The 27,065-nt window shown below is 42.2% G+C and overlaps 1 protein-coding gene across 1 annotated transcript in view; it reads left to right on the top strand.

The window, feature by feature from the left end:
• cep192 (centrosomal protein 192) overlaps positions 1 to 27,065 on the top strand; it is a 118,908-nt gene that overhangs the window by 16,423 nt on the left and 75,420 nt on the right. The window contains 6 exon segments of the mRNA XM_055634360.1: positions 1,448 to 1,597; positions 13,446 to 13,593; positions 15,380 to 15,657; positions 21,396 to 21,786; positions 22,635 to 22,784; positions 22,865 to 22,929. Of these exon segments, the coding sequence (XP_055490335.1) occupies positions 1,448 to 1,597; positions 13,446 to 13,593; positions 15,380 to 15,657; positions 21,396 to 21,786; positions 22,635 to 22,784; positions 22,865 to 22,929 (1,182 nt within the window).

Below are 27,065 nucleotides of genomic sequence, written 5' to 3' on the forward strand. Positions count from 1 at the left end.
CTGCTCATTTAATGCTTATATCTTGCACGGATTTTAAATTTCAATTTATATGCAATTGGTTTTCATTCAGAAATTCGCTCTCTCTGATTCTGCATACATCTTGGCCAGTCATGAAATAAAGGAGGAAGAGGTCCCAATATGTGCAGGTGGATAAGACAGAGGGCAGACGGGTCGGTGTGGGAATACGAAGGGGAGTTGAAATGACATGAACTGAAAGCTTGCGATGACTGTTGCAGACTGAGTGCAGGTGTTTTTCAAAATAGTCGCTAGGACTGGTCTTACAGATGTAGAGAAGATCACATTGTGATGCTACTATGGAATGCAGTGAGATAACGCTTCCATTTGTGGAGGACAGTGGACATTTTCTATTTCTATCCTGCAAAGAGTCATTTAATCTTTTTTTGGGATCTTTATGTCACTGGGAAGGCCTGCATATTGGCATTTTCCTTAAATCCCCTTGAACGTTTATGTGAACTGCTGCAGTCATTATGGGAAGATATTGCTAGTAGTTTTGAGAAATGGATTACCAAGATTTAGACTGGAGATAAAATTACTTGAATGGGAACATGGTGTTCAAATATGTCTGAAGACTTGTCCTTGTCGAGTTCAAAGTTAGGTAGAGCTGCCTCGGTGAGTGACTACAGTGCTTTTTACCCTGGTCTCAGTTTCACAGTCCATCTCTGGCTCTTCCCTTTCTGGGTTTCTCTGTCCTATCTCGATGGAGTGGTGGGGAGAGGTGGGAGTAATCACCGATTGACAGCCAACATGGTCCCATTGTTATCTTGACTATACCTCTTCACACCCTGCTGCTTTTCTGCTCTGATTATAAGAATCCCCACGCAGGTTCTCCTGAAATGTTTTCCTCTCACTTGAATCATAATATAATTGTTGAAGAGATTGTGGCTGCAGAATTTGACAGGTCAAGTATTCGGTTATCCATTTGTCATGTTAACTCTGCTTTCCCCTCTCCACAGAATTTGCCTGACATGCTAGGCATTTCCAGTATTCGTCAAATGGTTTCAAGTTCAAAAAGAGTTCCGCTCTGTTTTTCACAGATTTAGCCTGACTCTGTCTCTCAATGCCCTTGTTTGTCTTTAACAAGATGGCTCTTAAAATCATTGGAATCACCTGGATAGCTCTGCCCCCATCTTATCAGAAATCGTGCTGTTGATTGATCTAAACCCCACCTTCTCTGCAACTTAAAATAATTTACTCAATTTCCAAATTCTGATTGAGAATCTTCTACCTAAATCATTAACTCTTTCCACAAACCCTACACGACATGAGAGTTCCTGGAATTTTTTGCCTTATTTCATATTTTTATTGGTTTCATATTTGCATAGTTATGTGCATGCTTAAATTCTGTTAATACTTTAAAATGACGATTTTGACATTTTTTAAAGTATTGCCTATTTAAAGGATTATTTTGACTATACCTCTGCACTAGGATGGCTTTCAAATGCCACCTGTTCGGCAAGCAGCAACTGGAATGGATTCTGCACCTTCAAGTGGCGAGGATACAGAAGATGAGTTGGAGGCTATTCAGAAACAGAGTACTTTGCCAAGAGTGGCATTATCCCATGCAGCCAGGGAGATGGTGTGTATTTTCTAACTTATTTTGAAGTGTTGGCAGGGAGAGGGTTGAGCGAGATAGTCAATATTAATTTATGTGTTGCTAGAACTGCAAAAGTTATAAACATAGAAACATAGAAATTAGGTGCAGGAGTAGGCCATTCGGCCCTTCGAGCCTGCACCGCCATTCAATATGATCATGGCTGATCATCCAACTCAGTATCCTGTACCTGCCTTCTCTCCATACCCCCTGATCCCCTTAGCAACAAGGGCCATATCCAGATGCAACTTTTGGCAGTTTTCTGAATTTTAATTTATTAATACCAGATATTTTCTTCGCTATAACTAATCCATCTCGGATGGGACAGTTTCTCCTCAATGTTTTGGAGTTAAAGTGCAGTTGATACTTGAAGAATAAAAGCTATTAATGTATTAAGAAATTATTTATTTTCTTTATATCAAAGCAGGAGCATAATACCCAGCCTCTTGTGCCTATTCTCTCATTATTTAATAGTCTGCTTGAGTGCTGCTAGCCTGCACCCCACAACTGGATTCCCAAATGAATAAATATACTATCTATTTCAGTCTTGAAAATACTGAACTTCCACAAAATTCTTGGAGAGAATTTCAAAGATTCTTCTCGTCTTTGTCTTGAATAGCTGACCCCTTATTTTGAGGGTATGTTACCTGGTTCTTGGTATTATATGTAGGAGAAATATTAACGTTGTATCTGGCCTTTCAATCCCGTTGAGTTTTGTATATTTCAATGAGATCAATTGTGTTTCTTATGAACTTGGATGATATGTATCCAAACTGCTTAAATTTTCATGACGAAACATCATGCCAGGAGTCCGGTGAATCTTCACTCCATTCCACTATCCCAACCATATACTTCCTTGGTTTTGTGCTTATCCAGATGCAACTTTTGGCAGTTTTCTGAATTTTAATTTATTAATACCAGATATTTTCTTCGCTATAACTAATCCATCTCGGATGGGACAGTTTCTCCTCAATGTTTTGGAGTTAAAGTGCAGTTGATACTTGAAGCTTTTGGCAGCCTTAATGTTAAGTATGGACAGATGAATTAATCTTATGAGATATGAGCATTGTCCTGTTCTAGGTTGATTTCCCTTTTACCTGGTTACCCAGGTTAGGTAAATTATTCCGCTCTGCATTTTTGATTTAATTTGTCTCTAAGTGCCCTTGTTCATCTTTAACCAGATAGCTCTTAAAAATCTTTTATTTTTTTTTATTTATTTTTTATTTTATTAGAAGTACGGTAAGTTACAATACTACACAACACATATGTCTTAATACATTTTTTGTACCGCTTTATTTTTTGAGCTTTAAGAAAAAGATAGAAGTAAAGAAAGTGCGCAAGAGTTCGTGAAGGTGCAGGAGAGTGTTGAGAAAAGAAAGCCCCTTAGAAAAGAAGTTAGAGAAGGAAGTAAAGAAAGAAAGTAGACCCTAGAAAAGAAGGAAAAAGAAAGGAGAAACAATCGCTCTATTATAACATTAAACTCCGCAGAAAGGGGACTACCAACCGAGTCTGTTTTTTTGGGGTTTTTTTACCCCCCGTTGCCAGATCCTGGTACCATTTATTTATTTATTGATTGGAGAAAGGCTAACTTTGATGAGATGCGAGATGATTTAAAAGGAGTGAACTGGGACTTTTGTTTTATGGGAAAGATGTAGAAGAGAAATGGAGGATATTTAAAGGGGAAATTTTAAGAGTACAGAATCTTTATGTTCCTGTTCGGTTGAAAGGAAACAGTAAAAATTGGAAAGGGCCCTGGTTTTCAAGGGAAATTGGACATCTTGTTTGGAAAAAGAGGGAGATTACAATAATTATAGGCAGCATGAAGTAAATGAGGTGCTTGTGGAGTATGTAAAAAGAATCTTAAGAAAGAAATTAGAAAAGCTAAAAGAAGATATGAGGTTGCTTTGGCAAGTAAGGTGAAAGTAAATACAAAGGGTTTCTACACATATTAATAGCAAAAGGATAATGAGGGATAAAATTGGTCCATTGGAGAGACAGAGTGGGCAGCTATCTGCAGAGCCAAAAGAGATGGGGGAGATATTGAACAATTTCTTTTCTTCGGTATTCACCAAGGAGAAGGATATTGAATTATGTGAGGTAAGGGAAACGAGTAGAGTAGCTATGGATACTATGAGTTTCAAAGTTAAAGAAGTACTGACACTTTTGAAAAATACAAAAGTGGATAAGTCTCCAGGTCCTGACAGGATATTCCCTAGGACATTGAGGGAAGTTAGTGTAGAAATAACCGGGGCTATGACAGAAATATTTCAAATGTCATTAGAAACGGGAATAGTCCCCGAGGATTGGCGTACTGCGCATGTTGTTCCATTGTTTAAAAAGGGTTCTAAGAGTAAACCTAACAATTATAGACCTGTTTGACTTCAGTGGTGAGCAAATTAATGGAAAAGATACTTAGAGATAATATATATAAGCATCTGGATAAACAGGGTCTGATTAGGAACAGTCAACATGGATTTGTGCCTGGAAGGTCATGTTTGACTAATCTTCTTGAATTTTTTGAAGAGGTTACTAGGGAAATTGACGAGGGTAAAGCAGTGGATGTTGTCTATATGGACTCTAGTAAGGCCTTTGACAAGGTTCCTCATGGAAGGTTGGTTAAGAAGGTTAAACTGTTGGGTATAAATGCAGGAATAGCAAGATGGATTCAACAGTGGCTGAATGGGAGAAGCCAGAGGGTAATGGTGGATGGCTGTTTGTCGGGTTGGAGGCAGGTGACTAGTGGGGTGCCTCAGGGATCCGTGTTGGGTCCTTTGTTGTTTGTCATGTACATCAATGATCTGGATGAAGGGGTGGCAAATTGGATTAGTAAGTATGCAGATGATACCAAGATGGGGGGTGTTGTGAATAATGAAGAGGATTTCCAAAGTATACAGAGTGATTTAGGCCATTTGGAAAAATGGGCTGAAAGATGGCAGATGGAGTTTAATGCTGATAAATGTGAGGTGCTACACCTTGGCAGGACAAATCAAAATAGGACGTACATGGTAAATGGTAGGATATTGAAGAATACAGTTGAACAGAGGGATCTGGGAATAACTGTGCATAGTTCCTTGAAGGTGGAATCTCGTATAGATAGGGTGGTAAAGAAAGCTTTTGGTATGCTAGCCTTTATAAATCAGAGCATTGAGTATAGAAGCTGGGATGTAATGTTAAAATTGTACAAGGCATTGGTGAGACCAAATTTGGAGTATGGTGTACAATTTTGGTCACCCAATTATAGGAAGGATGCCAACAAAATAGAGAGAGTACAGAGGAGATTTACTAGAATGTTGCCTGGGTTTCAACAACTAAGTTACAGAGATAGGTAGAATAAGTTAGGTCTTTATTCTCTGGAGCGCAGAAGGTTAAGGGGGGGACTTGATAGAGGTCTTTAAAATGATGAGAGAGATAGACAGAGTTGATGTGGACAAGCTTTTCCCTTTGAGAATAGGGAAGATTCAAACAAGAGGACATGACTTCAGAATTAAGGGACAGAAGTTTAGGGGTAACATGAGGGGGAACTTCTTTACTCAGAGAGTGGTAGCGGTGTGGAATGAGCTTCCAGTGAAAGTGGTGGCGGCAGGTTCGTTGGTATCATTTAAAAGTATATTAGATAGGCATATGGATGAGAAGGGGATGGAGGGTTATGGTATGAGTGCAGGCAGGTGGGACTAAGGGAAAAAAGTTGTTCGGCACGGACTTGTAGGGCCGAGATGGCCTGTTTCCGTGCTGTAATTGTTATATGGTTATTGTTGGTGTAGGCGCATTTTTCCAGAATTTAAGTATGAGCTTTTTTCCCATTATTAGCCCGTAATTGAGTAAATTCTTCTGAAACGCGTTTAGTTCAGGGTTACCTTCCGATATTCCAAAAATAATCCATTCTGGTTTTGGTACCAGTTTTATTTTAATTAATTTTGTAAAGATGTCAAATATTTCATTCCAGAATTTTTGTATTTTTGTACAAAAAACAAAATAATGCGCTATGGTAGCTTCTTGACACAGACATTTATCACAGATGGGTGAGACATTAGGGAAGAGTTTATTTATTTTAGTTTTTGAATAATATAGTCTTATGTTATGTTTTGAATTGGATGAGAGGATGTCGTACGTTGATCGAACATTTATGCACCTGTAGTAAGTGATTATCCCAGCTCTCTTTTGAAATTTTTATAGCTAATTCTTGTTCCCAGTCTCTTCTAATTCCATCAGTTGTGGGTATTTCTATGTTTAAGATGATGTTATATAAGTACGATATTAGATTCGCTGATTCCGCCTTTGTCTTCATTGCTTCATCCAGTAAGTTGTAGGCATATTATGATAGTCTTTTGTGTATTTTTTCAGATAATCATGAATTTGAAGATATTTAAAATATTGATTATTTTTCAAATTATATTTCAGTTGTAGTTGTTGAAATTATAGTAATTTTCCCAATTCATACAGATCTCCGAGCGTTTTGATTTCCATTTTTTCCCATTGTATAAATGATTTGTCTATAATTTATAGTTTAAACGATGGATTATTAACTATTGGTATTAAAAGAGATAGGTTTCTTAATTTTAGATTCTGTTTTATTTGTTTCCATGTTCTAATTGTGCTATGTATAATTGGATTTTTATTATAATTTTTGTTATTCAGATGTATTGGTGAGAGGAGAGTCGCTCCTATATTACATGGAGAGCAGTCCTCTCTTTCCATTACAATCCAGTCCACCTGCTGGGCAGAATTGTCCAGCAGGTGAATCATATTTTTAATATTTACTGCCCAATTATAATACATAAAGTTAAGGAGGGCTAGACCACCGAACTCTTTTCGTTTATTAAGATGTGCTCTTTGTATTCTATGGGATTTATAATCCCATATAAAATTTGTAATGTCTGAGTCCAATTTTTTGAAAAACCTTTTTGGGAGATATATAGGTATTGATTGAAATAGGTATAGGATTTGTGGTAAAAAAATCATTTTTATAGCGTTTATTCTGCCTATTAGGGACATCGGAAGTGTTTTCCAGAATGTAATCAAATTATTTAGTTTCTTAAGTAAGGGATTATAATTTGCTTTAAACATATCATGGTAGTTTCTAGTAATTTCAATTCCCAAATATTTGATTTTTTCTGTAGCTATTTTAAAGGGGAATTTCCGGAGGTGTGTTGAGTCTTTGGGTTTTATCGACATAATTTCACTTTTGTTCCAGTTTATTCTATATCCTGAGAAGGATCCAAAGTCCTCAATTAAATTTAATATGTTTGGTATACTAATTTGTGGTTTTGTGATGTACAATAGTACATCATCGGCGTATAAAGATATTATGTTATTTGAGTGTTTTGTATTATAACCATAAATATCCGGGTGTGTTCTTATTTTTTCAGCAAGGGGTTCAATTACCAAAGCAAATAACAGCGGTGATAGTGAACATCCTTGTCTATTACCCCTTGATAATTCAAATTTCGTGGATAGTATATTATTAGTTGGTATTCTAGCCGTGGGTTTGTTATATAATAATTTTATCCATGCGATGAAGTTCTCTCCCATTTGGAATTTTTGCAATACTTTAATCATATAATCCCATTCTACTTGATCAAACGCTTTTTCTGCGTCCAGTGAAATGATAGATAACTCTTGGTCATGAGATTTATGTGAGTGCATTATGTTAAGCAAGCGTCCCAAATTATTGAATGAGTGTCTCTTAGGTATAAATCCTGTTTGATCCTCATTTATTAATCTACTAACATACCTGCTTAGTCTTCTGGCTAGTGTTTTCGCTATTATTTTTTGATCCGTATTTAACAGAGCAATAGCTCTATATGATCCTGGTTCTTCTATATTTTTATCTTTTTTAAGCATTAATGTGATCGTTGATTCTACTAATGTTTCAGGTAAGCTTTGCTCTTTAAAAGCATATGTATGCATTTTCTGTAAGCGTGGAGTAACTATGTCGTAAAAGGATTTATAGAATTCATTACTGAATCCGTCTGGTCCTGGTGTTTTTCCGTTCTTAAGTGTGTTTATTGTGTCTTCTATCTCCTTAGAAGTAATTTGTGCTCCCAGTTCCTCTTGTTCCCTCAATTCTAATTGAAGGAGGTTACAATTATCCAGAAATTCTGAAACTTTATTATTGTCTATTGACGTTTTAGATGTGTATAGATTCTGGTAAAATTGAGCAAATCTTTTATTGATGTCCTTGGGTAGTGTTAATAATTCTCCTCTATCTGATTTAATCTTTAGTATTGCATTCTCTTTCTCGTTTTTTCAATTGGCGTGCTAGATGTTTGTGGGGTTTGTCCTCAAATTCAAAATGTTCTTGTTTTATAATTTGAAATAGTGTTATAACTTTCTCTTGACAATAATTTGTTTAGCTTGAATTTTAATAGTAGAATTTTATTATGTTTATCCATATTTGGATCTTTAGCATTATCTGTATCTAATTGTTTTATTTGTTCTTCTAAATGTCTTTGTTCATTCTTATTCTCTTTATTTTGAAAAGCTTGAAATGAAATAATGACTCCTCGAATAAATGCTTTGAAGGATTCCCATAATAGCGTGGGGGATATATCTGGTGTATCATTTATCTAAAAAAATAGGTCCATCTGTTTTTTTAGATATATACTCCCTTGTGGGTCTTTTAAAATTTGCGAGTTAAACCTCCAGAACGATTTATTAATAAACATTCCTTCTAATTTTAAAACAAAAGTTAACGGAGAGTGATCTGAGATCGCATTGATGTGGTATTTAGGGTTCATAGTATGCGGAATTAATTTTGTATCCACTAGGAAATAGTCTATACGTTAGTATGTTTTGTGTACCGTTGAATAAAATGAATAATCCCTTCCCGTCGGGTTTGCAATCCTCCAAACGTCTGCTATATTTGTGTTTTTTATATATGTATGTAAGAGTTCACTGGTTTTAGATTTCATATTACCTCTTTGTTTTTGCATCGATTTATCTAGATAAGGGTCTAAAACACAGTTGAAGTCTCCTCCAATTATAACATTTTGATAATTAAATTCTGCAATTATATTCAAAATGTTATTGAAAAATTGAGGATTATCAAAATTGGGCGCATAAATGTTTACCAGCGTAATTGGCGTAGTATTGATCTCTCCTGTTACTATAAGTTATCTCCCTTCCTTGTCTGATATAATAATCTTTGATTTAAATGGTATTCCTTTATGAATAATGATTGCAGTGCCTCTAGATTTAGAAGTGAATGAAGAGTGAAATGTTTAGCCTATCCAGTTCACCCTCAGTCTCGTCTGATCTTGATGTTTAAGATGCGTTTCTTGTAGAAACGAAATGTCCGTGTTGTATGATTTCAACTGAGCTAGTATCTTGCCCCTTTTAATAGGTTCATTAATACCCCTTATATTCCAACTACATAGTGTGATTCCTCCCATTTTCTTTTGATTGTCGTCATGCATTTTTACCAATTTTAATGACCTTATTTATTATGGTGCATCCATACCTCAGGACTCTGGTTATTTGGGGGGCGTTTATATTATAGACTTCTTTGGTAGCTCCCTTCTACGATTTTCCTTGAAAAAAAAAACACATAGATGTGACCTATTGCGATAAAAAAAAAAAAATAGAACAAGTAAATTTACAGTGTCTGAGTATTCAACACTGTAGTGAGTGTCCCACTCACTGTGGGATTCAACCTCAATACAGCTTCCGGTGTAGATGTTATGAAGTTAGCCCCACTGCCTTTATTACCCTAAACCTAGGGGGTCGGTACCATTTCCAAATTAGTTCTATTTCACCCAGTTGGACTATATATATATATATATGTTTCATTCCGACTTATCAAATCTAATCATATATTCAATTACATATATTCCTCACTCTTTATCTATTAACTATTTATAATTGGTTTTAGCTTTGTTAATAGTGAGCTGTTCACTGAAAGGGTTAACCAGAGTCAGGCTCCTGGAATTATGCCAGGTGCCTGAGTCTCCTCCCCTCCCCACTCGGGCTGCAAAACACATGAGATTACAGTGTTGTCTGCGTTATATAGCAGGCAACGCATTTTTTACAATTTTTACCATTATATACCTCAAGTCAGTTTTCATTACTATTTCTATATTAGTATTGTTAGTTATTAATTATTAATTCTCTATATTTTGTGAAACTATGTAAGATCGTAAAGCGCCACTTGTCCTTGTAATGTTTTCCACTTTCAGCTCAGCAGATCTTCACTCCCATGTTTATCAGTCTTTCCTCGTTTGAACACAAAGTGTCCTTGAGTTGGATTCCACATTGTCCGAGGGGAGATAATAATGTCTAGACACTTCTCGTGGAAAAGCTGTTGCATTTAATAATTTTTAAAGATTGGTGTTATTTCTCTTTTCTTCTAATATTCTCGTTGGGGGAATAAGCAAATTAGTTTGTTCATAACGTCCTGGTGCCGTGATTAATCTTCTGTTCCTACGCTGTGAGTTCTGCCACGATTTCTTGAGCATATTTAAGAGATGCTACCGAATTAGTGAATGTTTTTGAAACTCCCATGAAAGTAATACGCATCCTGGCCGGATAATACACTCCACATATGACATCCTTAACACCGTAAAGACCTTCTCTTGTCTTTGAGAACTTTCTTCTCTTTTGCACAATCTCGTAAGGGTAGTCCCGTAGGAGTTTGATAGAATCATTTCTGTACATCATCTTCTCTCTGTGTTTAATTTTTTTCATCAGCTCTTCTACTGTTGAGATATCCCGAAGTTTGACTATGATCTGTCGTGGATAGGTTTGGTCTGCTTGTGATCTTGGTTTAAATCTGGGTAGTCGATGTGCTACTTCAATTACAGGTACCTCAGGTAGCTTGAGTACATGTTTGATTAGATTGGCAGTGAACTCACAGGCATTGTCCCCCTCAGCTCCCTCTGTTACTCCACGTATTCGTATATTTTGGCGTCTTGAGCGAGCTTCGAGGTTGACACATTTATCAGAGACTTTTGTCAGTTGGCTCTTGAGGCTGTCTAATTCTAACTTCATCGCCTGCGTATCTCCGGCCATCTGTTCCACAACAACTTCCATATCTTTCATAGAAACATAGAAACATAGAAATTAGGTGCAGGAGTAGGCCATTCGGCCCTTCGAGCCTGCACCGCCATTCAATATGATCATGGCTGATCATCCAACTCAGTATCCCGTACCTGCCTTCTCTCCATACCCCTGATCCCCTTAGCCACAAGGGCCACATCTAACTCCCTCTTAAATATAGCCAATGAACTGGCCTCAACTACCCTCTGTGGCAGAGAGTTCCAGAGATTCACCACTCTCTGTGTGTGAAAAAAAGTTCTTCTCATCTCGGTTTTAAAGGATTTCCCCTTTATCCTTGCGCTGTGACCCCTTGTCCTGGACTTCCCTAACATCGGGAACAATCTTCCTGCATCTAGCCTGTCCAACCCCTTAAGAATTTTGTAAGTTTCTATAAGATCCCCTCTCAATCTTCTAAATTCTAGAGAGTATAAAACCAAGTCTATCCAGTCTTTCTTCATAAGACAGTCCTGACATCCCAGGAATTAGTCTGGTGGACCGTCTCTGCACTCCCTCTATGGCAATAATGTCCTTCCTCAGATTTGGAGACCAAAACTGTACGCAATACTCCAGGTGTGGTCTCACCAAGACCCTGTACAACTGCAGTAGAACCTCTCTGCTCCTATACTCAAATCCTTTTGCAATGAAAGCTAACATACCATTCGCTTTCTTTACTGCCTGCTGCACCTGCATGCCTACCTTCAATGACTGGTGTACCATGACACCCAGGTCTCGCTGCATCTCCCCCTTTCCCAATCGGCCACCATTTAGATAATAGTCTGCTTTCCTGTTTTTGCCACCAAAATGGATAACCTCACATTTATCCACATTATACTGCATCTGCCAAACATTTGCCCACTCACCCAGCCTATCCAAGTCACCCTGCAGTCTCCTAGCATCCTCGTCACAGCTAACACTGCCCCCCAGCTTAGTGTCATCCGCAAACTTGGAGATATTGCCTTCAATTCCCTCATCTAGATCATTAATATATATTGTAAATAGCTGGGGTCCCAGTACTGAGCCTTGGGGTACCCCACTAGTCACTGCCTGCCATTGTGAAAAGGACCCGTTTACTCCTACTCTTTGCTTCCTGTTTGCCAGCCAGTTCTCTATCCACATCAATACTGAACCCCCAATGCCGTGTACTTTAAGTTTGTATACTAATCTCTTATGTGGGACCTTGTCGAAAGCCTTCTGGAAGTCCAGATACACCACATCCACTGGTTCTCCCCTATCCATGCTACTAGTTACATCCTCGAAAAATTCTATAAGATTCGTCAGACATGATTTACCTTTCGTAAATCCATGCTGACTTTGTCCAATGATTTCACCACTTTCCAAATGTGCTGCTATCCCATCTTTAATAACTGACTCTAGCAGTTTCCCCACTACCGATGTTAGACTAACTGGTCTGTAATTCCCCATTTTCTCTCTCCCTCCCTTCTTAAAAAGTGGGGTTACGTTTGCTACCCGCCAATCTTCAGGAACTAAAGAGTTTTGAAAGATTATTACTAATGCATCCACTATTTCTGGAGCTACTTCCTTAAGTACTCTGGGATGCAGCCTATCTGGCCCTGGGGATTTATCGGCCTTTAATCCATTCAATTTACCCAACACCACTTCCCGGCTAACCTGGATTTCACTCAATTCCTCCAACTCCTTTGACCCGCGGTCCCCTGCTATTTCCGGCAAATTATTTATGTCTTCCTTAGTGAAGACGGAACCAAAGTAGTTATTCAATTGGTCCGCCATATCCTTGTTCCCCATGATCAACTCACCTGCTTCTGACTGCAAGGGACCTACATTTGTTTTAACTAATCTCTTTATTTTCACATATCTATAAAAACTTTTGCAGTCAGTTTTTATGTTCCCTGCCAGTTTTCTTTCATAATCTATTTTTCCTTGCCTAATTAAGCCCTTTGTCCTCCTCTGCTGGTCTTTGAATTTCTCCCAGTCCTCCGGTATGCTGCTTTTTCTGGCTAATTTGTACGCATCATCCTTCGCTTTGATACTATCCCTGATTTCCCTTGTTATCCATGGATGTTTTTTCACCGCAGTTACATTTGCAGAAACAGTTTCATGCACAGCCTCAAACTTCTTTGTGGACTCTTCCTCCACCTTATTAATTCTCCCCGTTAGTTCTTCGTGCACATCCTCAACTCTTTTTTGCATAGCACCAATGCCCTCAAGAATATTTTGATTACCGGCATTAATGGTTTGCATGTTTTCCATCAAGTTTAAGTTTCCAGCTTCAATGTCATTTTTCAAATCTCTTACCGAGTTCTTTATCTCCTCCATTTCGGTTTTCTCTTTTGTGGCCATCTCAGTCTTAGATCGTGTAGCCATTCCAGAGACCACTCCAGAGGTCAGTTCTGCAGTTTCTTGATGTTTCTGAGTCTTCAGCAGGTGTTTTGTATCTCTCCTCTGTGGGCTCTGACCTGGAGACGTGTTTTTCATTTAAAATGCCTTTCCCTCCGTTAAATTATAGACGCTTACTGATGACGTCATCAGCACAGCGACCCGGGGCTCCGGTAAGCTTTTAAAAACGGTCCCGATTTTAACGTGAAAAAATAGCGATTTTTTTCAGCGGAGCTAAAAAATTTGCGACTGCTAGCAGAGCATGACACCACCGGAAGTTGGCTCTTAAAAATCTTATAGTACCAATAACCTGCCACAAGAATTAAAAAAAAAATCACTTTCTTGTCACACTATGGTTGGCCAGAAGCCCAATCGCTCATTAGGGGTAAAAAGCTAGTTGGATCCAAAATATAATTTGTGAACTTTGCATGAATTTCTCTTGCAGCTTGGAGAGAGCAATCAGCCCAGCTTTCGACCAGGATTGGAAGGTGGTAGTTCTGACGAGTCCATTGGGCCACTTGATGAACTAAATGAGGTTGGACTTGAATTCAGAAGATCAGTAGAGGGTCGAGTCATAAACTCCCCAATTGTAGGTGAGCACATTATTGACTACATCATGTAAAACAACTAGCAATGTTCTTTAATAAAGATTACAGGGATTATTATACTCCCTTGACTATAATTGATGCTGACATTGATGATGGGCATCAGTGTGCTTTTATTTGCATGACATTTCTGATGGATGCATGTTATGGATTCCCAAACTTCTTTACAGAAGAACTTGCAGAACAAACTATACTTGCCTTCATAGGTCGAGGCATTGAGTGTTAGAGTCAGGTTGTCAAGATGCAGCTTTACAGGACTTTGGGGCTGCTTTGGAAGTATGACTGGCAGTTCTTGTGGCCCCAATACTGTGGGGCAAGTTTTTTTTTTTTAAATGGGGTGGTGGGTGCTTGGATGGAGCTGCTGGGGGTGGTGGTGAAGGCAGATACAATTGTGGCATTTAAAAGACTTATGGATAGCCACATGGATATGGATTATGTGCAGGCAGCTAAGAGTTGGTCTTGGCATCATGTTTGGCACAGACATTGTGGACTGAAGAGCCTGTCCTTGCCTCCCTCTGAGAAATGGGCGGGATAATTTAATTTGCTTCCATTCATTCTTGTATTTAAACAATAGAAAATAGGTGCAGTAGTAGGCGTTTTGGCCCTTTGAGCCAGCACCGCCATTCACTGTGATCATGGTTGATCATCCACAATCAGTACCCCGTTCCTGCCTTCTCCCCATATCCCTTGACTCCGCTATCTTTAAGAGCTCTATCTAACTCCCTCTTGAAGGCATCTTGAAAGACACTTTGACTGGAGTGAAAACTAATGACTTCCTTCTCCATTACTATGACCTGAATTATGTTGCTGTCATTTGTGTTGTGAACCAGTCCATCTTCAAATATACTACCCACCGGCACATTTTATCCCTCCACTTGCCACCACCTTGTTGTGTTGAAGGTAATTTCATTTTCAGGTTAGTTTATTGTCATGTACACCAGGGTGCAATTAAAGTCCTTGTTCACATTTAGCTCACAGTAATCGGTATACATGCAGCAATGAGTAGTGCAAAATGGTGCATGATTGTAGTGCTATTTGAATGTACAATAGAAAATATCAAGGCACAATAGCGGAATAACTAAACAAGGTAAGAATACGGACAACACCTCCGGGAAAGGGTTGTGAAAGAGATGATTGGTTCAGGAGTTCAATAGCAGCGAGGAAGAAACTATTCTAAAGTCTTGACATCCAGGGTTTTGAGTTGCTGTCTTCCCAAAGTGGACCGTGCACAAAGATACACAAAACCCTGCCATGCACATCATTACATTTTCTCTGTCTACCTTCGTATATCCTGATTAACTCTCAGGCAGCTGCTTATGTGGGCCAAATAGTCAATGTAAAAGGCATCACTTCTCCAAAAGTGGTTCAGCTAAGAAGCATTAATAAGTAAAATTCCTGCAGAGATAATGATGGTTAAAAGTCAAAACGTTTATCTGTTTTGTTAAGTTAATGTCATATCTTCCCGAAGTGGCAGGCACTTTTGATTCTATTTCCAGCCTTCTTGATGCAGCACACCATGAAGAAGGAGTGGATGGAAGAAAGTAACATGCCTGACATGGACTAGGCTGTGTTCACCATTCTCTCAAGTTCAGATGGTCAAGAGCAGAGCAGTTGCCAAGTCAGAATGTGTGTGATAATGGAGATATTGGGCTCTACTAATTGTTTAAAGCACCATTAGATCCAGTTGAGCTCATTTTCACATGAACTTGTGATTGTGCATTAATTAATAGTGTATGTGTTAATATTGATATATAAACGTTCACTGATGTTTCAGGTGATGGAGGAGATGGCAGCAGTGGGAATGAAGATGATGGAATTGGTGTGTCAACTCGTCCATCTGCAACCTCCAGTCGCTGGAGACGTGACATAGCGGACAGAAATATAACAGGAGGCGATGACCATGATAGTACGGCAAATCTATCTTCTAATAATGCAATATCTGATCATTTCCAAGGCCTCCGAATAGTGGATAGGAACGTAGCCGGACAAGATCAAATGCTTGGTACACTTCCGTTACAAGGAAATAGAGAATGTATTCCTGGTCAGAATGAGGTAAGAAAACAAAATGTTTCCCATTTTCTGTCGTCTTGTGACAATTCAATTCAAATCAGATGCATTCTAAAGTTTAGAAAATAACTTGATTTTCTAAACTTTAGAATGCATCTGATTTGAATTGTATTGATCAATTTTTCAGAATCATCACATTTCATTTACCATTACATAGAACAGTACAGCACAGGAATGGGTCCTTCAATCCACAATATGTGTGCTGAACATGATGCCAAGTTAAACTGATCTCATCTGCTTGTACATGATCCTATATCCCTCTATGCCCTGCCTTCCATGTGCCTGTCTAAAAGCCTCTTAACTCTGCTATCATATCTGACTCTGCCACCACCTCTGGCAGTACCAAGCCCCCCCACCACTCTGTTTATAAAAAAAAAAAAACCCTGCGCCCCACATTACCATTAAATTATCTCTGTTTATTTTAGGAAGGAATGGCACTGGATTGTTCATTTCCGTTTGTGAGTGAGATTATAGGGTTGGCTTTCCTTTCCCAGTGTGCTACGATCTTTGCGAGGAGAGTACTCCCCTCTGTTGTGTACTTGTTATCTTGGTAAAACAATTGAAGTACTGTGTTTTTGGAATAATTTCATGGATCTGTGAAATTGGATGTGTATGGAGATTTGGCAATATGCTTGTAGGGAAGGACCCTTGCAAGTGCAGTCACTTTGCCATATCTCAATAACCTGGGATGAATTAAACCCAAATTAAACACAGGCTGTGGGCCGAGCATCAAAAATGTTTCTAGAAATCGTTTTTTGTGACCCAAGTCACCAAACTACATGATATTTTCCACAGATTTAGATGAAACTAGACCAAGTGCAGACCCGTTGGGTCTGTTCCCCCAACATGTGGTTTTGGGGGGGTGAGGCGGCATGCAGCGTCACACACACTAACTATCACCCCCCCCCCCCCCCCCCCCGGCACTCACGCTAATTACCCCCCTTGATATTATATTAATATTATTAATTTGCTCCTTTTACCCCATAACCACCCTATCTACTGACGCATAGCCCCCAACTTGCAGTCACATCTAGAGAGGGGGTGGGGGCGGGGGTAGAGAGTGAGGGCAGAGAGAGAAGGGGCAGAGACGGAGAGATGGGAGGAGAGAGACAGGAAGAGGCGGTTGGGAGCGGAGGGGAGGGGGGGGGAGAGAGGGGGGGGGGGGGAGAGGGAGAGAGGAGGGAGGAGAAGGAGAAGATGAGAGAGAGGAGAAAGGTGGGGGAGAGAGAGAGAGAGAGAGAGGGAGAGAGAGAGAGAGAGAAAGGGAGAGTGAGAGAAAGGGAGAGAGAGAGAAAGGGAGAGAGACAGGGGGGAGAGAGAGATAAAGAGAGAGGGATAGGGAGAGAGAGAGAATGCCTTTTTACTCAACCCAAACCCGCCAAACAACCATTTGCAGGCAGTGCTTTTTTCCTCAAACTAACCATAACCATATTTTCATTTTCAAACCAAATTAAGGGTACTTACGCACAGCTGTGTAGACATTTGTTCAGTCATTCAGAGCTCAGCCCTCCGTGTTGTAGAGAATGATTGGGGCACACCACTTACTGGTTTTATAGTCCCTCCCCCTCCCACCAGCAGGAGCAGCAGAGAGAATGGGGAATTTTGTAAAAGCATTAATATCTCTGCCATTTTTCATCGACGGGAAAAACCCTCGGCACACATACGGCGGAGGGGGGCTCTGAGCAAGGTGGCCAAAAATGATGGCCGTAGGTGACGGCGTTCTCTCGGAAATCGCAGCACAGAAGGCCAAAAGCGGTCAAGAACAGACTTTTAGTAATATAGATATAATTGAGAAGGATGTCATAATAATAATAATAATAATAATAATAATAAACTTTATTACGGACTCGAGGTCCAGACAAAGGGCAACATTACATTAAAAAAATTCATTGCATATTAAATATCATGAAATGCATATAAAATCTTGGTATATCACTGATAAAAGCATCATAAATTATATTTAAAAAAACCACAATACATAAGTTAAAAATCCAGATTAAAAAGAATGATCAATGTCCTACACCGAGACAACGATATCAGTGTCTCCACAGCTGGGATTCGTAGCGTGTAGTGCTAACCCTTATGTTTGACAAGGCCACAATAATTACATTTTTAGTCATTTATCCTGCAAATGAATTTATACAGGTGATGTCTTAGGATAGCTTCTAAAGTACTGACTGCTGCAGCCACAAACATACTACTGGCACTACACCATCTAGGTTTCCTTAGCAGTGTTCTCATGGCATCGTTATATGCCACCTTTAGTCTCTGCAAACTTGTCTTTCCATAGTTCGACCACAGGTGCGCAGTGTAGAGTGGTGTGCAGTATGCTCTAAATAGCGACATCTTCACCACATCTGCACATGCAACAAATTTACGCAAGAGAATATTCGCCTGTACATACAGCATGCGTCGTTGCTATAAATATCCTCATCATCTGTCATTTGTTCTGTAATAATATACCCTAGATATTTTACCTCATAACTCGTCATTGCCAAAAGTTGCACATTAATTAATTAAACTAATTAGGAAATGAAATCTGGAAAGTAAGCGCCATCTAGTGGCCAATGCCCATATTACATCATGGGCAGCCTATTTCCGTGTTGCAGTCCATTTGAACTATATTATTACTAGACCAAGTGCAGACCCGTTGGGTCTGTTCCCCCAACGTGCGGTTGTGGGGGGGGAGGTGGCATGCAGCGTCACACACACTAACTGCCGCCCCGCACTCACGCTAATTACCCCCCTTGATATTATATTAATATTATTAATTTGCTCCTTTTACCCCATAACCACCCTATCTACTGACGCATAGCCCCCAACTTGCAGTCACATCTAGAGTGGGGGAGAGAGTGAGGGCAGAGAGAGAAGGGGCAGAGACACAGAGAGAGGGGCAAGAAGTAGAGGGGGTGGTTAGGAGGAGGAGAGGGGAAAGGTGGGGGTGGAGGGAAGGTGAGAGTGAGGGGAGAGAGAGGGGGTGGGGGAGAGGTGGGGAGGGTGGAGGGAAGGGGGGGGTAGGGGTGTGTGGAGGGGAGGGAGGTTTAGGGGAGGGACTGGGGGAGGGGAGGAGTGGGAGAAAAAGAGGGGAGAAAGAGGGGGGGGAGTGAGGGGGTGTGCTGAGAGGGGAGGGGGAGAGGTGGAGCGGGAGCAGGGAGGTGGAGGGGATGGCGGGAAGGGGGTAGGGGGGTGTGGAGGGGATGGGGGTTTAGGGGTGTGTGGAGGGGATGGGGGTTTAGGGGAGGGACGGTGGGGGGGGGGGAGGGGGGGAGAAAAAGAGGGGGGAGAGAGAGGGGGGGGGGAGTGGAGAGGGGGAGAGAAGAGGGGGGGGAGAGAAGAGAGGGGGGGGGAGAGAAGAAGAGGGGGGGGGAGAGAAGAGGGAGGGGGGGAGAAGAGAGGGGGGGGGAGAAGAGAGGGGGGGGTGGGGAAAGAGGAGAGGGGGGGGAGAGAGAGAGTGCCTTTTTATTTCAACCCAAACCCCCCAAACAACCATTTGCGGGCAGTGCTTTTTTACTTTAACCATATTTTCATTTTCAAACCACATTAAGGGTACTCACAGTTGTGTGAACATGTGTTCAGTGTTATTCACAGCTCAGAGAAACGTGACCCTGTGCTGAGAGGGGAGGGGGGAGAGGTGGGGAGCAGGGAGGCAGGGAGGGAGGTGGCGGGTAGGGGTGTGTGGAGAGGATAGGGGTTTAGGGGTGTGTGGAGGAGATGGGGGTTAGGGGAGGAGGGGGAGAGAAAAAGAGGGGGGAGAGAGGAGAGGGGGATGGGGGAGGGGGGGAGAGGAGAGGGTGGGGGGGGGGGGAGAAGAGGGGGGGGGAGAAGAAGAGAGGGGGAAGAAAGGGGGGGGGGGGGAGAAGAGAAGAGAGAGGGGGGGGAGGAAAGAGGGGGGGGGGGGAGAGAGAGAGTGCCTTTTTATTTCAACCCAAACCCCCCAAACAACCATTTGCAGGCAGTGCTTTTTTACTTTAACCATATTTTCATTTTCAAACCACATTAAGGGTACTTACAGTTGTGTGGACATGTGTTCAGTGTTATTCACAGCTCAGAGAAACGTGACCCTCTGCCTTCCTCCAGCTTGCAGACTAATTGAGGCACACCACTTCCTGGTTTTATAGTCCATCCCCCCTGCCGCCAGCGGGGGCAGCAGAGAATATGGGGAATTTTGTAAAATCATTAATATCTCTGTCATTTTTCATCGACTGGAAAAATCCTCGGCACACATGCGGCGGAGGGGGGGCTCTGAGCGAGCTGGCCAAAAATGACGGCCGTTGGTGGCGGCGTTCTCTCGGAAATCGCAGCACAGATGGCCAAAACCGGTCAAGAACAGACTTTTAGTAATATAGATACCAAATTAACATCCACCACAGTTAGTTCACCAGGCACCTCCTCACTGTGATGGAAGGCAAAAGTCCATGAGTCTTTGTCTCATCCCTTCTTATTCTCCCACTGCGCGGAGGCGATCCAGGCTTCAGATGTTGTGACCCCGCGGGGCGATGGTAAGTAATGTCAGTCCCGCGGCTGAATCCGAGCTCCGCGAACGGGCCGTTTCAACTCTACGGCCCAGGGTGGTCGAAGTTGCGACCCGGGGTGGGCGAAGCTGCGGCCCTCCAGTCCAGCGGACGCAGCTGTTGTTGCGGGAGCTCCGGAGAACAGGTCACCAACCTGCTCCCGACAATGTCGTCCACTGGGCCCACGGTCAGGTCGGGTGGCCGCCGGAACACTGTACCAGCTCCGAGGCCGGGTCGCCGCTGCCTCTGCCGCTGCCCCAGCTCCGAGGCCGGGTCGCCGCTGCCCCAGCTCCGAAGCCAGGTGGCCGCTGCTGCTGCCCCAGCTCCGAGGCCGGGTTGCATGCTAGCCGAGTGAGTGAGTGAGTGAGTGAATGGATGAATGAATGAATGAGTGAATGTACAGCTTCCAAATCTCATTTTTCACATTATAAAAGGGTGCAATTAAATTAATTAAAGTCCATACAGATTAATTTTCATAAATTCTGACTTTACATTTCATTTCCAGTTGATTCACAAAGTTTGACTGCAGCAGCTCAGCAGCGACTTTGCTTTCAAGACTTTCTTCCTCTTCTATCCACTTAGCAGCACATTCTTCAGCCTTCTTAATGCTTTTCTCACAATTCAATTACCCTGCTGCAAGCTTCCACGACATGTATTCCACAGAACTAGAAATAACCTTCAACTGAATCTCCAGTAAAACAGGCATCAGTGAAGTCCTCTCAGTTATGTTGTGCTAGCCTGAAGCAAAGCGCGTGATTGGCCAACTGGCATACAATGTTAAACATGCTTTGATTGGACTAAAAATACCCAAAATATATCTTTTTTTTCTCTAATTTAATTAAAATATGCAAGTCTTGTTCATGACAAGTTTCAGGGGTGATTTATATAATACTTTTACACAATATGTGAAAATTTCATGTAGTTCTGTGACTTGGGTCACGAAACACTGGAATAAAGCTCCTCGGCCCACAGCCTACAGGGTTGTGCAGTAGGTTGTCATCCAGTCTTGATACATGTTCTTAATTATTTTAGATGCTCAGTTTACTAAATCAAAATTTAGTGGATCTTGCAATAACCTTGCTTTAGTTTTTAAGAAATCGTTGTGTCCAATTGATTGTCTTATTTCGCTTGGTGCATTTGAAGGCATTTTATAACTTTTACCCACTCTTACAAGTGTTTGAACCATCAATAGACAACTATTTTGTTCTACAGGATACTTTGGACACTGGTTTGAACGATGACATGAAGCTGGATTCTGTATATTTTCGCTCTGGCGGTGGTAATAATACCGCAACCAATCAGACACTTTCCATGCCTCTACGTCTTTCACAGATCACCAGCTCGCTAAGTGGTGATAACAGTTTGGGGCTTAGAGACGGACCTTGTGGCGTCGCGACAGCAGAACAGACGTATGCTATGGAAAATAGCGATGTTGCTGACCAGTCTTCAAATGCAGGTTCAGGCCCACCTCTTGCAGCTGTCTACTTGTCCCCTGCTTATCAAGATGAAAGCGACTTGTGGCAAAATTCCTCGAAAGATATCCTGTTTTATGACAAACAGGAAGCTGAATGCAGCATGGGTGACTCCACAATGAATAATAAAGGTACTAGTTGTAATTGCTATTTCTATAAGTAGTCACAATTTTAATTGTCAACAGTTTATTTAATCTGTTAAATAATCGTGTGATTTTTGTCTTGGTACTTGTCATTGCTTGGATTAAACTCCAGCTGCCAAATTCTCTGCCCTTATCTATGATTAATTTATATATTTCACTGTCTGCAACACCACCAAATGTTCTGTTCTCCATAACCTCACTAACCAACCCAGCTACAGTTTCGGCCAAATAATTTGTACATATTGTAAATGAGATCCCAGCACTGATCTCTGTGGAATACCATTAGCCATGTCCTCTAGCCAAAATGACACCCTCCATCATGACCCATTTACCAAAGGTAAACTAGTTCTGAATCCTAAACTGCCAGGTCACTGGATCCCACTTAATCTGCTGGATCAGCTTTCCATGAAGCCATGAAGACAATATCCATTGCTCTATTAATCTACTTAGTCACCTCTTGAAAAAACTCTCAAGTTTGTAAGACATGACAAACCCTGCACAAACCCATGCTGATTGTCCTTAATTAGCCCTTTCTCGTTCAAATGGGTGCAACCCTTTCGCCAAAGATCAATTCCAATAGCTTCTCTACCATCATGTGAGGCTGTGTTCTATAATTCCCTGCATTAGAACTGACTACAAATACAATTGAAATAGATGGCAGATTATTGGTCAGGCCTATTGCTTCCGAATAGATCCAATAATGCACGTGTCATGTCAGGTGAGTGGACTAATTCACTTATATTTCTGTCAATTAAAGTGTTCTTGAGATTGAACATATGAATTAGATAAAGTCATGGAGAGACTTAAACTGGGTCACCTCTTCACTCATTTTGCAGAGGCGAAATCTGGTGTGGTTTACCAAAATGAAGAAGGTTGCTGGGTGACTGATCTGGCTTATTATTATTCATTGGATCAAGAACAGGATCAATTCCATTTGCCAACTGATCTCTCTCATAGTATTCAAGAAGAAGATTTTATAAGTGGTGGTACGATTTTGTCAATTGTAAAATATTTTTCAAGAAATTTTCAAATGATTGTCCTAATTTTGTTTTGGTGCTATCTACAGACAAAGCTGCTGCATTAATTGAAGAAGATCAAGAAGAATTTGAGGAAGACCACAAGTTTATTCAGGTTTGAGAAGGTTATTCATGTAAACTTGGCAGGTGTAGAAGCTTTTTAAGATCTAGGGAACTAGGCTTTGAAAGCAAATAAGTAAATGGAGGCTGAGAGCCAACATAAAAATGCCTGTGACCTTGGACAACATGGTTGAAAGAGTGTAGGAGATCTCGCACCTTGCGGATGACTGGAGCATAAGTTCTTGGAGCAGAATTGGGCCATTCGGCCCATCAAGTCTACGCTGCCATTCAATCACAGCTGATCTATCTTTCCCTTTTGACCCAATTCTCCTTCCTTCATCACAAAACCTCTTTGACACCCTTTTTAGTCAAGAATCTGTCAATCTCCACCTTTAAAACATTCATTAACTTGGCCTCCACGGCATTGAATTCCACAAATTCATCACCCTCTGAAGAAATACATTCCTCCATCTCCGTTCTGAAGTGATGTCCTTTTATTGTAAGGTTTCAAACACCCTTGACTCCAAACAATTAGTGTTAAGAATAGAGCTGAACTTTTCATGGGCAGAGCTAGTCATTGTTGCTAGAAGCACCAAATTGAAGATTTCCTGTACCCTTGTGCCATTGATATTTTGAATTGAAAATGGACTTGCATGAAAACAGTTGGAATAGATGGCCTTTTACAGGATGGAGGGATGGAGAGATTTTCAGGTCCCTTTTTGTTAAGTTGTGTGGCCTTATTAACGTCAGTCAGTTGGCTGCAAGGCTTGTGTGTGCATGTGCAATTAATTTCAGACATTATTATTTTTCCCTGCAGCATTTTCAGAATTAAGTTTTTAATGCTTTTTCATTACTGCAAGCTAAAGATACTAAAGGCTGCATGTTACTTTTAGTAGAGTATCATTGCACAGATGTCAATGGACACTTTCAATGGCCATCCAGCATTGTTCTTGAGCCAATGGTATCTGAAAATTCTTTCGTCAGCAAGCCTTATTTTGCTAAGGCATTTTCTCTGCTTGTCAGTTTCCAAAGTACCATTAAATTGGATCTTTTGGTTCCTATCGAATTTGTGGTTAGTCTGTGTAACACATATTCATCAATTAATTGTAACAAGTTAGGCTTATGGAAACCTGCATTACAGCAAAACTAATGGTAGCATATTCTTGCTCCCTCCACATACCCCTTTATCCCTGTCAAGAAATCATTAATTGTTCAAGCTTTCCACTGCTAAGATTCAGATTCAACTTTAATTGTCATTGTCAGTGTACAGTACAGAGACAATGAAATGCAGCCTCATGGTTTTTAGTTTTTACAGCAAAATACCACATTTTGAGAATTATAATTACAAATATCATATACTTCTAAAGCCAATATTACCAAGTGTTAAAACACTCCACTCCCCGCGGGCCTCCACCATTGACTCTACCGACTCTCGCCACTCCACCGCCCTCCAGCAGGAACTTCGCTGCCTCACCGGCCATCCGCTGACCGGGACCTCCTATGCTTCGCCCGCTGACCCAGACTCCACTCCCCGCGGGCCTCCGCCATTGACTCTACCGACTCTCGCCACTCCACTGCCCTCCAGCAGGCCACAGCCGTCGCCTTACCTGAGTCCTAGGCTCAGCACCGGCCTGAAGTCTCCACGCTGTAGACTCTAACATCACGTGGTCTAACTGTGCTGGGTCCTAGTGCTCCCCCCCTAACACAGGGAACCTCAGTGGTTGTTCCTCTGGGTCTTCCCCTGACCCCACCCACACTATAGTCCTCATACCCCCCTCCTCCCTGACTACCCTCCACCCCCCTACCAGACATCGCCTCTTGTCTACGTCCACTCACCTGCCTTCCTCCGGCTCCAACCCCCATCCTTGCCGTGTGCTCACCATCCTCCCTGACACCTCCCTCTCTCTGATACAGAACAATCTGTCCTCAGCAGAAGCCTCACCTTTGTTCCCCTCCGTCCCCACCTCAATGAGTTCCGCATCCGCCACGATGTGGAGCTCTTCTTCCGTCGCCTCCGCATCAAAGCGTTTTTCCATGGGAAGGAGTCCTCACCTCCCACTGATGACCCCTTCTCCCGTCTCCAACGGATCACTCCTCTTGGACTCCCCCTCATGGCCATCTACCTGCGTTAGACCTTTTTATTTTAAACTGCCGGCAGGACATTAACCGCCTCAACTTCTCCACTACACTTTCTCACTCCAACCTCTCTCCCCTGAACATACAGCCCTCCACTCTCTCCGCAACAACCTAGACTGGGTGATCAAACCTGCCGACAAGGGAGTGCCGTTGTACTCTGGCGAGCTGATCTCTACAAGTCTGAGGTCATGCACCAACTCTCAGACACCCCCTCCTACTTATCCTTGGACCATGACCCTACAGATGAGCACCAAGCCATTATCTCTAACATTATCACTGGCTTCATCACATCCGGCTCCCTGCCCTCCCAAGCCTCCAATCTCGTCGTTCCCCAGTCCCGCACGGCCCGATTTTACCTTCTCCCCAAAATCCACAAACCTGACTGTCCTGGTAGACCCATTGTTCCTGCATTGTGCGTGCCCCACTGAACTTATTTCCACGTACCTCGACTCCGTCCTATCTCCCCCTTCCCCCCCCCCGGTTAAATCCCTCCCTACCTATGTTCAAGACGCCTCACACTATCTTCGTCAACTCCAGGACTTCTGTTTTCCAGGCCCCCATTCCCTCATCTTCACCATGGATGCCCAGTCACTCTACTCCTCCATCCCTCACCAGGAGGGTCTTAAAGCCCTCCGTTTCTTCCTTGACCGCAGAACCAACCAATCCCCGTCTACCGATATTCTCCTCTGCCTGCTGGTCCTTATCCTTAACAACTTTTCATTTGACTCCTCCCATTTCGTCCAAATCCAAGGCGTAGCTATGGGCCAAGCTATGCCTGCCTATTTGTAAGGTACGTCGAACAATCTTTGTTCGAGACATTACGTGGCCCTATCCCTGAACTCTACCTCCACTATATCGACAACTGCATTGGGGCTACCTCCTGCACCCATGCAGAACTCACTAACTTCATCCATTTCACCACTAACATCCATCTGGCACTCAAATACACCTGGACCAATTCTGACATCTCCCTATCGTTTCTAAACCTCACTATCTCCATGGCAGGTGACAGACTACTGATCAACATCTATTATAAACCCACTGACTCCCATGGCTCTCGACCACACTCCTTCCCACCCTGCTTCCTGTAAGGACCATCCCCATCTCCCAATTCCTCCGTCTACGCCGCACCTGCACCCAGGATGAGGTGTTCCAAACCAGGGCAACGGAGATGTTCTCATTCTTTAGGGAAAGGGGGTTCCCCTCTTCTACTATAGATGAGACTCTCACCAGGGTCTCTTCTATACGCCATAACTCTGTTCTCACTTCCCATCCCCCCCCCCCCCCCCCCCCCCCCACACGTGACAAGGGCAGAGTTGTCCTCGCCTTCCACCCTACCAGCTGCCACATACAACAGATAATCTTCTGACATTTTCGCCACCTGCAATGGCATCCCAGCACTGGCCACATCTTCCCATCTCCTCCCCTGTTGGTTTTCCGCAGAGACCACTCCCTCCGTAACTCCCTGGTGAATTTGTCCCTTCCCACCCAAACCACCCCCTGTCCTGGTACTTTCCCTTGCAACCGCAGAAAATGCTACACTTGTCACTTTACCTCCCCCCCCCCCCTTGACTCCATCTTTCCAGGTGCGTAGAGGTTCACCTGCATCTCCTCCAGCCTCGTCTAATGCATCTCCTCCAGCCTCGTCTGCTGCTCTACATCTGTGAGACCAAGCGTAGGCTTGGCGATCGCTTCGCCCAACACCTCCACTCAGTTCGCAATAACCAACCTGATCTCCAGGTATCCCAGCACTTCAACACCCCTCCCATTCCAAATCCGACCTTTCTGGCCTGGGCCTCCTCCATGGCCAGAGTGAGGCCCAATGTAAACTGGAGGAGCAGCACCTCATATTTTGCTTGGGTAGTTTACACCTCAGCAGTATGAAAATTAACCTCCAATTTCAGGTAGTCCCTGCTTTCTCCCTCTTTCCCCTCCCCATACCAGCTCTCCCACAGCCCACTATCACTGCCTCTTCCTTTCTTCTTTCCGCCCCCCCCCCACCCACCGCCACATCAGTCTGAAGAAGGGTCTCGACCGGAAACGTCGCCTATTTCC

This window comes from Leucoraja erinacea, chromosome 4 (assembly GCF_028641065.1).
Source record: "Leucoraja erinacea ecotype New England chromosome 4, Leri_hhj_1, whole genome shotgun sequence".
NCBI classification, from domain to species: domain Eukaryota; kingdom Metazoa; phylum Chordata; class Chondrichthyes; order Rajiformes; family Rajidae; genus Leucoraja; species Leucoraja erinaceus.